The sequence below is a fragment of the Hippoglossus hippoglossus genome, chromosome 9 (genome assembly GCF_009819705.1).
Source record: "Hippoglossus hippoglossus isolate fHipHip1 chromosome 9, fHipHip1.pri, whole genome shotgun sequence".
NCBI classification, from domain to species: Eukaryota; Metazoa; Chordata; class Actinopteri; order Pleuronectiformes; family Pleuronectidae; genus Hippoglossus; species Hippoglossus hippoglossus.
This window is the reverse complement of record NC_047159.1, coordinates 8,727,552-8,744,447: the sequence shown is the minus strand read 5'-3', so window position 1 is coordinate 8,744,447 and position 16,896 is coordinate 8,727,552. Positions and strand designations below refer to the sequence as shown.

The following is a 16,896-nucleotide window of genomic DNA, read 5'->3' as shown; positions in this document are numbered from 1 at the left end:
TCTATCTATCTATCAATCTGTCTTTATGTCTGTCTGTCTTTCTATCTATCAATCTGTCTTTATGTCTGTCTGTCTGTCTGTCTATCTATCTATCTATCGATCTGTCTATCTATCTATCTATCTATCTATCTATCAATCTGTCTTTATGTCTGTCTGTCTATCTATCTATCTATCGATCTGTCTTTATGTCTGTCTGTCTGTCTGTCTGTCTATCTATCTATCGATCTGTCTTTATGTCTGTCTGTCTGTCTGTCTGTCTGTCTGTCTGTCTGTCTCTCCCATAGACTGTAGGTCTATCCTCCAGTGATTTAGCGCGTATGTTCCAGAGTTTGTCCAAATCTTGTTCCGTACTGACTTCTGTAGTTTCCTCGGATCCTTCGCCGCGCAGCTCTGACGGTCAGGTGACTGGTGACGTCAGACCAGGAAGTGGGGAGCTGCTGCTGCTGCTGACACTCTTCATCTCTGCCACAGACGAACATGACTTCCATCATTAAAGAAACACGAAGGTGGGAATCTTTTCTTCTCAGCTCGTATTTAAACTCAGGGACGATGTTGAACCTGCAGAGACACGTCCTGGAAGTTAGAGATACTGTGGTTTGCGGCAGAAAGGAGATATAGCGGAGTGACAGTTACTGCTGTCATTGACAAACTGTGTCTTTATTAATGTCTCTCACACAAGATTTCCTCCAAGACATCCTGAGACAGATACACGACGTGTGTGTGGAGGCAGACAGGAGAAATATATATCTGTACGTTACCACTGTAGTCACACTCTGATCATTCACCAAAGTTCAGTCTACAAGGAATAATTCATTCCATCCGCAATAACCCTCCTGAACAAACAGATGTAGACACAGCAGTCTCACCTGTTCTCCATCTATCTATCTATCTATCTATCTATCTATCTATCTATCTCATAACACTTTGTTCTGTACACATACATGTCAGAGGGAAATATAAATAAAATCAAATGCCAACACTGTTCGATTTCAATACTCAATAATTTGCTTCACAGAAAATACAGCTATGATTATTTTCTAGTGTCATTCTAAAATCACAATTCCCCTAAATCCATACTATCAAGTGTAGATATGCTTAATTGTGTCAGAGCAGCAAATAAGGTTGATTTTATTGTTGAATCTGATGATAATTATAAAATTATTGAGTTTACAATTGCAGAAAGTATTATATCCTCACATTGGAGACTGGAACCAGAGACTTGAAAAGTGACTGTAAACGATGAATCAATGATCGCAAATAGCTTTCTGTTTATTGACTTATTGATTGACTCAAATTTTCTTACTGCTGTGTGTTTATGTTGAACTAGTTTTTTTAATTGATGGAAATAATATTACAAGGATTACCTGAATCTTCTGGATTAAAAGTTAAGAATCCTTTTACATTAAAGGGGGTTAAAGAAATACAAAGTCTGAAACGTAAAACCATTTGACAATTGACTTTCATAATATTTATAACCTTTTTTTTTTTACGATTGCATTTTAACTTTGAGATATTCCTGCACTGTAGGTATTAATGCACATATTGACAGTTAGTGAAACAGATGTGTGTAAAGTCTATTTACTTTTCAGTAGCACGTATATGTTCAATGTAAATAACCTCATCTTACTATTCACACCTTTTCAGATTACCTTATTTACCCTGTGCTGCGTATTACAGCAGATAGAAAACACTGCTGCGTGTTGCTGCTGTTTGTTGGAGCTGCAGTTTATAGTTCATGTTTGTTGTCAATGTATAGACGTACCTTTGAATCCTCTGACAGTGACGGATCTTTCATCTTTCCCACGAGCAGTAAACTGATTTTGTTTCTTAACTAAAAGATCTCAGTGCTCTCTATGCCGCTGTGATTAGCAAACAAAATCCCCCACACTGTCTGACTTGCAATAATAAGCTAGAAACCTTCATCAGGCAGATGAAGATACCCTCAGTTGACAGACCTTCAACTGCCTGAAGGTCTATCATCCAAACGTTGCAATTAAACTTATTATTGCAAGTTAGACAGTTCGGATCCATTTATCCTCTTCCTACACATCTGTCTCATGGAATAGACGTGCAACGTGTTCTTCTGTTCTCCTTCTGCACCGCTGCCATTAACCCTCACCGCTCTTCTTTCCACACAGCATAAAAGAAGCGGTGACTTTCATCAACGCGATTGATGTGAACAAGTTCTCCAGGCTGATCTCTCGCATCATACAGAAGCTCCATCTGAAGGTACTGAGGCTGCACGGTGTTATCTGTGCCAAAGACAAGAGGCTTTTGAGGCTTTTTGCAGCAAAGCTGTGTTGTGCCAGGCGGAGCAGTGCATGAATAATGACTCGCTGGAGCATCAGGGGGGCTCGGCTCTAATTAATGCACGCACATGGCTGACACTGTTGATCATTCTGACTTTGCCGGCTGTCAAAAGGTGTCAGTCATTCATTTCAAAGAAAAATTTGTCCTTTGTTTTGTTTTTTTACCTGCTAAAAGAAAGTAATACTCCTTTGTTTAATAAAAATATAAAATATACTCAACACTTTGACATTTGTCATATCTGTAAAAACATTGGTGCAACTGCAAACATTAATGATGACTGTTCTGCATGATAGCTCACCATGGCAGATATCTGCAAGAGTTTAAAAGCACTGAATTAAGATTTTAAAAGATAGTACAATAACATGCAAAACTACATTTAGATGGATTTTGATTTGGTATTTTATTTACTGTATTGAACTGTTTATTTGTTGTCCATCATAAATCAATAGAGCCTAAAGATGTATCTCAAGATATTTCTTAATTTTCTGAATTCATTTATATTGTCATTGAAAAATTAATAGTGGCTGAATATTACCATTTGTATGCTGTAACTACATGCTTGGTCTTTTTTAAACCCAATTATTGACTAAAATCAGTAACTATCAAATTAATTGATACACTGAAATCCCCTTAAGTTGCTGACTCTTGACCCACATTCTAATTTGGTGTCAGATTTGTGTTTATATTGTCGGAAAGCAGCTTTTCATTTATGTTTCAGTTCTTGAAAATGTTGATCTTTCAGGAATCTTTTCAGTAAATTATTTTTTCCTTCATAGGGAGAGAAGACGTTCAGTGAGGAGGAGGAGCAAAAACTTCAGGCTGCTCTCTCATTGGATAAACAGGCTCTCAATCTCGTCCTAGAAACCGCTGCCTTCATACTCGAGCAGGTGAGTGGAGGTCACCTGACCATCTGTCCTTAACAATCCTTTACCACATTATTACATGACAGGGTTTTTGTTTATAATTTGATTGAAATGATCATTTAGCTAAATTGGAGTTTCATGTATTGTATATTATTGTTTATCTTAATTTTAGGGGTTAAATATTAGATTTGACTGTGGAGGCCAAGTAAGGAAAAAACGTTTACATTTTTGGAATATGAAAAACGTGAACTATGACTCTCACCCACTTGTTAAAAAAACTATATGCAAGTTACAGAGGCACAGCAAACAAGCGAACTTAATCAACAAAAATAAACAAGTAATGTCAATAGCTGTAACTCTTAACTTAGACACACACATTGGAAAAGTGTCTGTTATTTTGGTTCCTGTTAGTGTGGATCACATTGAGCCTATTTCTCCAGCAGGGGTCACTGTTGTATTGTGAGTTGTTATGTTGTAGCACTGTTGAGTGTTAGTTGTATATAGAAAAATTGCTGTGAAACATTAACAGGGGTTTTAAAATCTACAGTAACTTGTCTGCGTTGTGTCTTCCCTCCTCTGCAGGCTGTGTATCATAACGTAAAGCCGGCCTCTCTGCAGCAGCAGCTGGAGGCCGTTCATCTGAACCCAGACAAGGCCGAGGTCTTCTCTCAAACCTGGGCCACCGCTGGACCCGAGCTAGTGGAGAAGCTAAAGCTAAACATCTTTGCCCCAAAGAAGGTACTGAACCCTGCCCCACACCCACGTGACACCATTTCAACCTCAAGTCGACTGTTTCTTAACCAGAGCCAGATGAATCCAGTCCCAGACGGAGTGATTCAGGCTGCTCTCTTCTCACTGTTCTATCCCTTTGAACTGATTTGGTGCGACGTTACTCTGAGCTGAGAATCAGACTCTCCGTATTAAGGTTGACCTGCTTTCGTGCGAGTTCACTCCAGCTGTTAGTTTTAAAAAAGGGTCCTTTCACAGCTCACACTATTTGTCAGAGTAATTTTAAAACGTGTTCCTCTCTATAACTTTATTAAGCGGTGACATTTCAAACAGTGCTCCTTTCAAACTCGAGGTAATTTACGATCTAACGCAGAGTAAATGCGCATCAGTCACATTATGCAGGAGTTGTTGCTGCTGCTATACTTTCCAAACATCTCACCTGCCTGTGTCTCACACGTCTTCTCTCCAATATACCCATGCATGTGTCGCTGGCAGCAGAAAGCCGCGACAGCCGTGGATCTTCACGACGAACTCAGCTACTGCTTTAACTTTGGGCAATAATCAAGTCACACAAGAGACTGTGTATAACAGACATGTGGCTGTTTTCTATTCCATTTTCCATTGAGTAGAAAGCTGGATTTAGTTGCTTTTGTTCAGATAACAAATGTACACACTAATTGCCACCCTGTTGTTTCTCTCTCGTATTAGCTGAATAAGAGAAGTGATATAATTCTCACCGCTTTTCTCACTAGTGACAACAATTAGACACATGCAGGCGGTGGTAAGAATGGGGGAAAGCAGTCTCAATAAGACCTGCAAGTATATGTCTATTAGTCGAGAATTTTTCCAACAGAAAATTAACTGGCCACTGGTTTGGTAATTGATTTTTCAATTATCTCTTTGAGCAAGAATGACAAACATTTGCTCCTTACGAAGTTTCAAATGTGGAGATCCTTTGTCATCTTTGGGTTTTGGACTTGAAGAAATCACCTTGTGCTGTGAAAAACCTATCACAGTGACAAATGATGATCCACAAATGAATGCATGTTACATGTTGTGTATTATTTGGTTTCACAAATGCATTTTTCAGTCCACAAAGAAATAACAATTTGAACAATGCAACTCAACGTAAGTCAATCATCAGTGTAAAGTATATTTTCAATATTAAAATCAATATTCCACTTATACTCATACTTTATATTAAATCTTCCTGTGCATATATATGTGTGTGTGTGTCTGTGTGTCTAGAAATATATATTATTGCAGTAATTTACAGATTATTTACAGAGACATAAACATATGATGGAGCAGTAAATACAGAACAAAATAAGAAGGGAAATTAATTGATAAGTTACTGTTCTCTTTTTAGATTCGACAATTACACCGCATTTTAAAATTTAACTTTGTATTTGAGTTGATTGATCGTTACAGATTTATCATTTCAACTGTATTTATATGCTTACACTGAAAGTCTAAAGTAACACATCATAAAGTTGTGGCGTTTATTCATGCTAATGTGGCTGTTGTTCCAGTCGTGAATAATGTGTCCCGGCCCCTCCTCACCTCACACCTGTCCTCTGCTGCGGAAGCGTCCAGCCCCAATAAGTCACACATGGTTTATTATTATGGCCTCTCTCTGCATCGTAAAACACTTAACTGTCCTGCCTTGACTCTCCACTGCTAATCTATCACACTGCTACAGCTGACTGATGAGGTACCGCTCAGTAAATCAGACGGTGGATTGGTGAGTTTGGTGTTTTGGAGGCATTGCAAGTTTTTTTCACATTTACAGACGTTGGAGAAAAGTTAGGATGAGAGAATGAGAGTCTGACAACTTAGACTTTGAGGATGATACAAAGTTTTGCAGAAGTACCAATAGATAATAACTTGTGCATCTTTATCTACAGCATTTAGTCAATTTATTAATTGGCGATATGAAGAATCAATCTACACAAATTGTCAAGCAAAAATGCAAAACATTTGATGGTTTACAGGTTCACAAATGTGACAATTTTCAGCTTTTCTTGGTTTTACATTATACATGTTTGGATTTGACACTGTCCACCCAATGTGCACTGGATATTATGATTATTTATTGAGAAAAATAATTCTGAAAATAATTGGCAGATAAATTGATAATGAAAATAATTGTCAGTTGCTGCGTTCTATTTCCATTTTCATTTATAATTATAATAAAGTTGATATACTGTATATATAGCGCTAATCAAAGAACAGCGAAAAGTTATGATTATATAGTTATAATCATAAACGAATGTATTCATAAATATACAAAAATAAAAAAAAATCTTCAGAAATACTGTTCGTTCTTTTATTTTGTGGTAATTGCTACTGTTTTTGTTTCTAATAGTCTTTAAAATGTATGAATTTAAATTGTATCAGGGGCGTTTAAAAGTCTTTAAAGAGTCTTTATCACAGCTATGTTACTATGAAATAAATCCTGGTGCCATGTGTGTTTTTCAGCTGGAGTTTGTAGGATGGCAGTTAAACCTGCAGATGGCCCAGTCCAGCCAAGCCAAACTGAAATCTCCCAGTGCCGTCCTCCAACTGGGGCTCCGCAAGGAAGACTCCGAGGTATGAACACACACACACACACACACACACACGTACATTATGAATACACACACTTTGTGCATGTCGAGTATAATTTTTCTCGCTCTGCTTCTCTTATACTATCAATTATCTGCTGTAAAAACCAAACCACTGTAATCAGAGACGTTTTCTGTGTCTGTGCCTAATGACGAGCATCTCCAATCTGTCCCTCTTTCTCTGTTAATAGATGTTAATCCCACTGGTGTCTGTGTTGACCCAGAGGTGGATGTACATCTGGCTCCAGAGTAAGTGTAGTGTAAAGACCAGAGATCAGGGAGCTTGTTATCTGAAACCTCCAGGGTTTCTTTGTTCTCTTGAGAGACTCACTCTGGAGCTAGAACTGGATGGTGTGTGCATTTATTGCAGGGTCTCATTGTAACTAGCACTGAACTGTATCCATGCATTCACAGTATCCAGGCTTATTTACAATATGTTATGGATTTAGTGTAGCTGTCTGCAAATGACTGATTATTAAATGGTTTCCTTATTTATATCTCAGTCTTTGCATAGAGATACAAATGCCAATTTAAAACAAAGTATTGGATTGATTATTTTGCTGCAACATTGCAATGAAGCATAGTCTTAAATATTTGTATTTATAGAGGAAAACACGAAGAAACAAGATGCAATTATGGTTTTAACTTAGATTTCTGTTTCTTCTCATTTGTATTCAGTAGAGTTTGTTTGATCCCAATTAGCTAATGCTATGTAGTTACTCTAAGACTTCTCCCTCACTCATTTCTCTCTTATCCAATGGGCGGTGGTTTTCTCTTCGACACACAAGTTCTTGTTTTTTACACATTTAATGATTTTCCATCGGAGAAGTATGTGATTTGTGTGAAATATTTCATCTAGACTTTACGTATCGATCCGTCTGACAACCTAAACATGAGCACAAGCATAGTGAGATTACGATTAATCAATTGCTGTTGACGGTTTGACAAATATATTTCACAGGATCGCTGTTTGTTTGCATGGAAACTGAAATTTCTCAGTTATGATTCTCAGGCTTTTGACTGGTGCCTTTTTCTAACAAAATGCTGGGACTGATTGCCTCCTGAGCCTGCATAGTGTTGTTCCAGCTGAGTAGTCAAGTGTCTTTCTTGCTTTGTGTTCGCTCCCTGGAGAGTGTGGGCTCAGCCTAAACGTGGAATTAGCCATGACATATTCAAATTGCTGCTGTTTTAAATGTGGCGCCTATAGGTGTAATCTTTAAAGAAATGTTTTTCTTTATCTTTGTGAATGTGAAATCAGACGGATTTTTTGTTGTTGTTTTTGAATATTTTCTGCTCTGTTTTCCCAAGGCTAGCAAAAAGAGGCATTAATTTATTTAAATCCACTTACATGATTCCCCTTGTGGGAGGATATAGCTGGGGGTCTAACACAGGGCTCGTTAGGAGAGTGTAGGGATAAACTTCAGTGAATGTCTGCAGTGAGACTGCAGGAGGCGCTGTTGTCTCACAGTTTGCAAAGCTTCCCTCCAGCAGTGAAGTACCTGAGAGATGGATACGACCCCTTGTTTCACTTGGTTCATTTTCAACCATTGGTGTTCCCGCGATTACAGTAAGTTTGTTTTCCTCCAAACTGGCGCAGGATAGCTCAGTTCAAACTTTCTGCATCGTCAAAACACTGCGATGGCCGAGGAGTGAATTAGTTGTGACTAGGAGCAAAATTCAGCCTCGTGTGTCATGCTAATTACAGTACAGATTTATAACCCCCCTCACTGGGAAGGCAAAACAGCAATTAGGAGAAGTTGGTGGGATTGAAGGTGACGGAGGAAGGAGGAGATGTTGGGGGGGGTAAGGATGTAAGGGACATGAGGTGAAAACAATGAAAAAGGACGGAGGGAGAAAAATAATGAAGATGAAGATAATGAAGGAAAGAAAATGAGGGAAGGAAAGGAAGGCGAGGGTGGTCGTCTGTATCGTATTGATTGCTTGACCAACCAGCGTCCTGCTTCACTAGGACGCTTTTGGAAGAGCCCGAGGGGGGGAACGCGAAGGAGCATTACCCCAAACAATGTGACATCCAATATCTACTGTGCAGTGGAGAAAATACATATTTAGAGAAATTAGTGGACTGATGTTTGGGATATTTTCTGTTTTCATTGAAATATTTGTGGCAGTGATTTTCTTTCATGACATCTTCCGTCTGTGCCTCCAAACCTGTGGAGTGAGGAAATACGTTAAAATTATAGATCACTGTTTCTGCATCGATGAAGCAGTCATCCCACCCAGAGGAGCTGCTGTTCCTTTAAACTGAATATGCACTGGGTTCAGCAGAGAGTTGATGTACCGTGGAAGCAGTGCAGTACATCTGCACACAGGTAAATGTCCTCTCACTCACCCACTCAATGTTTCAAGAGTGACGTCTCGAGCGAGGACGGGTGGAAATAGCCTCATTCGTCGCAGATATACGAGACCTGTTGCGTGTTTTGTTTGGCGAAGCAGCTGAGACCCAAAAAAGACTTGAGTGATCTGCTTCCAGAAAGAGAAGAAAAAGTTAGAATAGAAACAGGATCTGAGCACGGGACGGAAGGAAGACGAGCGTGCAGAGGAAGGTTATAGGAAGGATGAAGAACAGAGGAGGAAGAAGATGAGGAAAACAGGAGACGGAGAGATGACATTGAGAGAGAGAGGATGAAGAGGAGGATGGGGGAGGCGACAACAAAGATGAAACTTGAGAGGAGCGCGGGGGATTTTAAATTTCTCCTCCAATTCGCGGTGGGACAATGTGTAGTAATAGCAGTGAATTTCACTATCTGTGGTGTCGGTAATAATAGTAGCATGTGGGATGTCTCTTTACTTCAGGCAGTTATTGAGGGTTTGTGGAGTTTCTCATTCATCAACACAGAAAAGAAACACCAGGTATCTGTGCTTTCATCTGTATTTTAAGAGACTATTTTCTAAGCTCACTATCTTTACCACACACGACCACTGTTAGTTCTTTTCAAGCTTCACATCCCTTGAAATCATAAGTACACAATCTACCCATTTTATTTCTATCCTGTCTGCAGAGGTTTGGTCTTTGTGGGAAGAAGCTATTATACTTATGTGCTAAACACTCAAACAGCCAAGTGAAGAAGGCACCCATGTCTTCTTTCCACTATCATAAGTTGCTGAGCTTCAGATGCACTTTGTATTTGATCTTAGGCCTTAAAATATGCTGCATGAGCTGAAAAATTATTCATTTTCTATGTTTAGGTGTTTAGGTTTGCAGTAAAATCACAGAACATAGTAACCAAAAGTAAAGGTGTGTCTTAAAATAGTCTTGAATAATGGTTTCCCTGTGCTGCAGTCAATTTTCTACCAATTTCAACATGACTCAACAACCTTATTTTCGTACTTTTCTCTACTATTCCTCCTTTTATTTCTGTGTTTTTCACACACACCGACTCCAGTCATAACACTCATCGGACCTCACAGATTTGATTGGGATAATTTACAACGAATGCAATTGGTCTGTGAGTTTCCTGGGCCACTAAACCAGAGCCATAAAGGCGAGAAAAGTTAAGATCGAAACAGTCTGTCAAAACATGACAATTTATAGTTCCTGGTCCCGATAGGACGTCATCTAGGTCTGGATCCAGACCCGGTTCACCTATTAATGACCTCTGTTGTATATAATGGAGGTTAGCATTTACAGGGCTACTACAGAGTATTTAGCCACAAATTAACAAAACCAACCATTACTAATTAAATCAGTTGCATCATTGATCTGTGCAGTATAAAGCTCAAGGTGTAGTATATCCCAGGCACAAGAGAACAAATATACTGTGTGATGGAGACAGAATGAGGCTTTTTAATGAGTTGATATCATATTCTCGTACCGCACTTTAAGGCAGCGGTACCACAATCTGTCTTTGTTTCAAAAAGCTGCACTGATAAATCATTGGGGGCAAAGCAAGATAGGGCTTGTGGGCACCATCATGGACCACAGCCGACATAAGAGCTGCCTTATTCCAGAATTATACAACAGGCAGGGATCCCACATCACATGGAGGAAGTTTCCAGGGGCCTTCAGAGGCCAAAAAGCCCCAAAGGGAGTCGTCTGGCTCAGTGGTCCACAACCTTTTGGAATTGGAAAGGAGATATGAAAGTCAGCTCATGTCCCCTCCTCGAAGGTCATGTAGTTCTAGTAGCCGAGAACCTTTTCAGGTTGGGTAGTTTGAATAACCTTCAGAGGCCTGAGGAGACGAGACTGTTGAGTATTCTTTAAGAATAATGCAAAGATGTTCTTATAAATAAGGACCAGATCTTGTCCCCCCCCCCTCTTAATTTGAGCATCACTGATTTAGCTCGACAATAATGGTTAACAGACGAGTCATACTGTACTCCAAAAGAGAGACTTAGTGGAACAGAGGGCTGGCTGGCTCGCTTTCTTTCTCTCTTTCCGTTCCCTCCATCTTTCCCTTCTGTGTCCCTCGCTGTCATTTTGTCCCTCAGTCTCCACAGTATCCATTTTCCCTTTTAATCATAAACATGCAAGCACACACCCCTACGCCGCTCTAATGAGTCTGAAAGTTGAATTCCCTCGCCAGTCGCTGTCGTCTCTCTCTCTCTCTCTCCCTCGCTCTCCCTGTCTCTGTCCTGTGGCATCAGAATGAGCCACTGCTCCACCGACCAAGGGTAGGGTGACATTTATAATACAGAACATCCACTTGCAAGGCAGCCACCGCCGATTTCAATATTTATTGTGGACATGCCAGGCCACAAAGGCACGGGGGTAAGAGCTAGTGAGCTAATGTAGCTTCTGCATGCTGGCTCAGACTTCAAAGCATCTCTGCAGCTGATAGCTTCAGACAGATTTGATGAGAGTTGATAAAGCAAAGCTCTTGAGTTTCAAACCACTGACAGTGAAAAAAAAACACATAGTGCGGCTTTAAGACAAAATCCCAAACAGATTTTTCTCTTTTTAAATTGAATATGTTAGACAGACTGAAAAAAGTTGCTAAAATATCGTTGCCAAGATATTTTGGCTTAATTTCTTGATAGTGGGAGGAAGTGGAGATGCGTTGTCCATTTTTATTTAAAGTCTATGGTTCACACTTACCTTCATAGCTATGGTCAAAAGTCTCCAATTAACCTAACCCCAATGGCCTGTGGGAGGACGCCAGCGTACCTGGGTAACATCCACACAGACAACATCACAGGAAGGCTCGGGCAGAGCAGGGATTCCAACGAAAAACCTGTCTGATGCAAAAGTGCACCTCCCTGCCGCCCAGATGTCACACACACAGTATTTATTTGAACACAGAACCCTTAACAATGTATCATTAACTGTCAATTTCTCCTGAAGAGAGAAAAAACATTTGTTCTTGGTGGATATAAAACCTAAATATTGTTCAGTTCACGTGGGACTTAAGAAATACGAGAGTTATTCTTGATACATTTGTTTCCATTGGAGGGGCGTGTGCATCATAGCTGCTATTGATTGTGCTTAAGTGCTTCTTAATTGTCGGATCATATTTCTGCCAGATCAGAGTGTCTGAGCATTTTTTTTAACCTTTTCACATTTGCATGACTTTCTGCTCCTTTTTCATTAGTCCCAAAAATACATTTCACCATGTAATTCTTTCTTTTATTGTCTTAAACACGAGTGAATCTTTTATTTGTTGTTGTGAAATTTCTGTATGAAGTTGTCCCCAGCTAGTTCCAAATTTTAAGCCAACTAATTCTAGTTGGTGGGAACCTGCTTGTTTTTTCTTATCAAAGCATCAGACATGAAAGACTTCTCTCCTTGTGATTCTAATTTATTTTTCCTCTGTTCTGGCTTACAGCACCAGCGCTGTAGTCACAGAGGAACGGAAGCTCTTTTGTTTGAAAACACACAACAACTCACACTTGCATGGAAACGTGCTTACACTCACATGCACATTGAGCCCTCCCAGCGAAGGCTGTGACTTTATTTATTAACACTGTGTGATGAGGAACGCGATTAAACATCCCATTTTGACTTCAGTGAGGAGGTGCTGTGATCAGAGGCTCCCTGAACGTCCCTCCCCGCCTCACGTGTCTCCGTCAAACCGGCATCGCCAGCAGCAGCAGCAGCAGGCCCCAACTTTGAACGAAACTCAAAGCTTTCCTCTGAAGAGTTGCGTAAAGCCCACTTTCTGCCTCCCACATGCTCTCGCCCTGTAGACCCCACAAACAAAACACCCGGAGTACATCCAACCTTTTCATTTATCAGTTTGGGGATTACACCAGCCGATCAATATATTGGAGGGCTCCGATGTAAATGCTACCAAGTTCAAATCCCTCACACCAAGCCACCCACCAGCCAGGGAGGACAAAGGCACCTTTGTCTCAATCTCTACTTGCCTTGCTCTACATGTCCCGAGATGCTTTGTCGCTTTGTGTGCACATCTTTTTAAGGGTCTCCCTTTCTCCCTCCATCTCTCTCTGTCTCCTTCTCCATCTCTCGCTCGCCCTCCCCCTTTCCCACTGGTGATTTGTTTTTCTGCTGTGGGATTTGGGATCCCATTCATTGCGGGCACATTGTTCGGCTCTTATCCAGTCCAGAGAATGGGACTGTGGGTGCTCTCGTCGCTCCCTTCTCCTCCTCTCCCCCTCAGCTCCTCGCCACCCCGCTCCTTGCTCCTTGCCATAAGATGATGTCATGGCTTTTATTTGCTCTGGGGGTACCCATTGATTTTCTCTCCCTATTACACACTCTATATCTCCCTCTTCCACTCACCCCACCTCCCCCTCTAACCTCCACTTCTGTTTTTCTCCACGAGTCCCTTTCCCAGATTCTTTAGCCTCTCAAAAGGCGCCTGGGGGATTTGGGGATGTTTGGATGTTGTTTAGTACACCCACGGTACATGCTTGACACCCAGATAGCGAAGCCATCAACCCCACAAATCCAACTGCAACTGCCATTTAAATCTCATTGATTTAACATCCCTCTTTTATTCTCGCATCTCCCACTCCTGTGATCAGCTTTTATTCCTCTCTCGTTATTCAGCCTGTTTTGTTTCACACGCAGTTTGTGAAATAATCATTAATCCCCCTGATAATGTGGTGCCATTTTGCCATAGCCGGTAGCGATGGTAAAAGGGTGCTTAAGACTGGGAGTTTCAGATGTGCATGTGGTTTCTTTCTTTCTTTCTTTTCTTTTCTTTTCTTTTTTCCCTCTTCATTTCAGTTTTTAGTCGGAGTTTATTTTAGAGAGGCTGCTTTGCCTCTTGGCTGAACTATGCCGGGGTGAGAAATCTATTTCAGTTTAAACAAGATGCACTGATTGCAGAACCATGCAGCCAAATCACATCCATTCATTCCTGTGAAAGTTGGCTCATAAGCATACGCAGTGTAAAAAAGGCGTCGGGTTTTTCATAAAAATGCTAATATTTGTAATAAAGCAGCTATATAATCACGTCATCTACAGGTATTCATTCATGCACCCATGTCTTATTTTATTGTGATAGCATTCTTTTGTTTTATGAGTTGTGCTTCGTTTCACGTTGACAGCGGTTGTCTTTGTGTGCTTGCCTGGCGCTGTGACGGGGTGTAATGGCAATGAAAGGATATGAGCCATAGGCATCTTCCCTTGAAATAATGATTATAATGAGTGGGTTGGAGCCTGGCACTGTTGTCATCCCACATGCAATGATAGGGCACAGAGTGCTTCCTCCGCCTGTATCAACAAATTGTCAGCAGCGTCGAACTGATCACCCAGCCCCTTTGATGTTAAACTGGTATTCGACGGTTTTGTTGAAAGCTAAAGTGTTGCTTTAGAAAACTGTCGTAAGGTTCAGAGCGGCATGTATTCGGTATTGAGCTCCTTATTATTTTTACAGAATCTGCAAGTATCCGAGTTTTGGTCCTGATACTTTTTCCAATATCTTACATTGTGCATTTGGAAACTTTCGACCATGTCTTCACAGAAGCATTTGGAAAACAGAAACAGCTCCAGTCCTCAGCGTTTGCACAGGATTCCTTCAAGCACAGCACTGTCTGTTCGTCTCCTGAGTTTTGTCAGTGCTCAGAGCAGAATACACAATTACTGTGGTTATGCATGAAAACGGAAGGAAATAGTCTTGAATTCAATTGAGGTTGCAGGTAAATCATGATGCCTCGTGTTCATTAAAGCTACTTCCACGCCTTCATTGATGGTCTGGACCTTCAGAACCATATGAACTGGTTCATTCACAAACCAATCAGTGTCAAGTCGACGCAACCCACATAGCTGATGAAAACAGGAAGTACATATGTCAAACAGAAGTCTGTATTGCGCCCCCTTAATTGCAATGTGAAACCAAAACTAACCAGATCAAATGTAAACAATATAACATATAAGTTGGGACATTTGTAGTGCACTGACTTCTTAATTTGAGATGAATATATTTGTTCCTGCAATATATATATGTGAATTTCAGTTCTCAAGTTATTCAAATTGTTTTGCTTAATTAGAGGGACAACTGACACTCTCCCTCTCTTTCTCACTCTCTCTCTCTCACGCACACACACAAACGCACACACACATTTTTGTCCTGCCCGCTCTCTCCTTGTGCAGGAGAATGACAGTGTCTACATACCATCGGGGCATAGGCCGGCTGCCTTGGCGATCCTCGCTCTGCCACATCGAGGAAAAAACAGGCCTTACAGTTGTGAACAGGAGCCGCTACTCGTTCTGCAGGCATTTTCTCTCTCTTTCATACACACTCACACAAATACAGAGCCACACAGAGCTCAGTTGCCCATGACCGCCGACTCCAACCTTGTGCCAACCTAATACATTAAAATGCATACTGTTTCAAAATGGGGGCCTTGGCTGAAGGGGTTGAGTGCCCACTTATCCCAGATCCTGGCCCACCGATGGTTGGACAAGGCTGACACTACAAGATGTTGCCTAGCTTCAGCTTTTATTTAAGCCACCCCACACACATTTAGAAGATTAAGGTTTGACACAGCTTTTTGAGGCGTTGTTGGAGTGTAAGCAGATTCTGAGGTGAATAGGAAGTTTGGCCAGAGAAACTTTAGTTTTTACTTATAAAACACAAACAGAGCCAGAATCTCAAATAGATATACCTAATATTAGTTCTCACGGTGCGTTCAGTTCAAGACCGATCCGTCACAGCTTTCTGTTGGGAAGTCGACAGAGTTTACAGGCTTGGCAGCAGAGGCCAGAACATGACAAGGTACCATCTCTCTGTCTCCATATCAGGCAGCAGTAACTAGCTGCCACCACCATAATCATCATGTTACGGCTCGCACACGGCCCGTGTTCCATGACTTGTTTATCTTAGCGCTCAAGCTGCTGAGCGTCTCCTCGCTCCCTGGCACTGCGATGTGGAGCTTCTTGATTTAGATGCGCTTAAACAAAGATTTATTTTCGTTTATACAAAGACAGAGGAATGAATTTGAGGAAATTTGAGATGGAGAAAAAAAAATCATTTGTTTTCCACCGCAGCGGACTGCAGCTGTTAGAGTTTGATAGAAGGTGATTATCCTTACAACACATCCACCCCTGCAACTTGGTGGATGAATACAAATGATGGTCTTACGCTGTAGAGTTGACATGAAAAACATAGAGGCAAGGTTAAGAAAAGTTCACCTTCACGTCTTTCTTTGACTTTATTTCATTAGTCAATGAGTCGGCCTAATTACAGGTGTTTTAATTGACACATCACTGTAATTATGTTGTCAACTCGTGAGGCGGCACAAGTATAATGAAGTGGGTGAACAGCCTGGGACTTAATGTAGCCTTGGTTAACAAGTAGCATTTATAAGCTTCAGTCGCACAAATATCTGTGCACTGTTCTATCACCTGAAAAGAGAAGATGTAGTTTGTAGTGACATCACTGAAAAATAGGGTTTAAAATCGACCCTGCTAAGACGGTGCAGGAGTTACAGCCGTGTAGTAAAATGACAAGATTGTCTGTTTAAAGCATAGACTGTAAAAAAAGATGGATGACATGACAGCTCACCAAAAAGTGAAGCCAAATCATTTTGATTACCCCCTGGTGGCTGGCAGCGGTATAGGTCATAAATTTGAAAAGACAGATATAGTCCAGAACGCTGGCGACTTGTCCAGGGTGTAGCCCACCTCTTGCCTAGTGTCAGCTGGTGGCTCCAACTTTATTTGTCTCCGGAGGACAATTCTAAGCTGTATTGATACTGGATGGATGGATCTAGTGCAGTGAAAATGGAAAACCAGACAATAACCAAGTCTTTCAGTAAAGAGCATAGACCGTATGGACGACATGACAGCTCCCAAAAAGTAAAGCCAACTGATCTTGATCACCCCCTGGTGGCTGCACAGGCCATAACCCGGCTGCAATCGCTCTAGTTGGTCTTCAGTTGGTATCCGTTTACTGTGAAGGCAAACAAACACATTCAGAAGTTAACGATAATCAGCCATGAGCGATTTGTCATCTAAACAC

The 16,896-nt window shown here is 40.9% G+C and overlaps 1 protein-coding gene across 4 annotated transcripts in view; it reads left to right on the top strand.

Moving 5' to 3' along the window:
* The window catches only part of commd10 (COMM domain containing 10), a 77,317-nt gene that overhangs the window by 19,957 nt on the left and 40,464 nt on the right, over positions 1-16,896 (top strand). For 3 of the 4 annotated variants that reach the window (XM_034595123.1, XM_034595122.1, XM_034595120.1), the window contains exons 1-5: positions 368-506; positions 2,139-2,229; positions 3,087-3,197; positions 3,756-3,911; positions 6,384-6,494. In XM_034595123.1, coding sequence (XP_034451014.1) covers positions 478-506; positions 2,139-2,229; positions 3,087-3,197; positions 3,756-3,911; positions 6,384-6,494 — 498 coding nt within the window. In that variant the 5' untranslated portion in view covers positions 368-477. Of the gene's footprint in view, positions 1-367; positions 507-2,138; positions 2,230-3,086; positions 3,198-3,755; positions 3,912-6,383; positions 6,495-16,896 lie in introns of those variants that run through there. The other variant, XM_034595121.1, reaches the window with a different exon arrangement.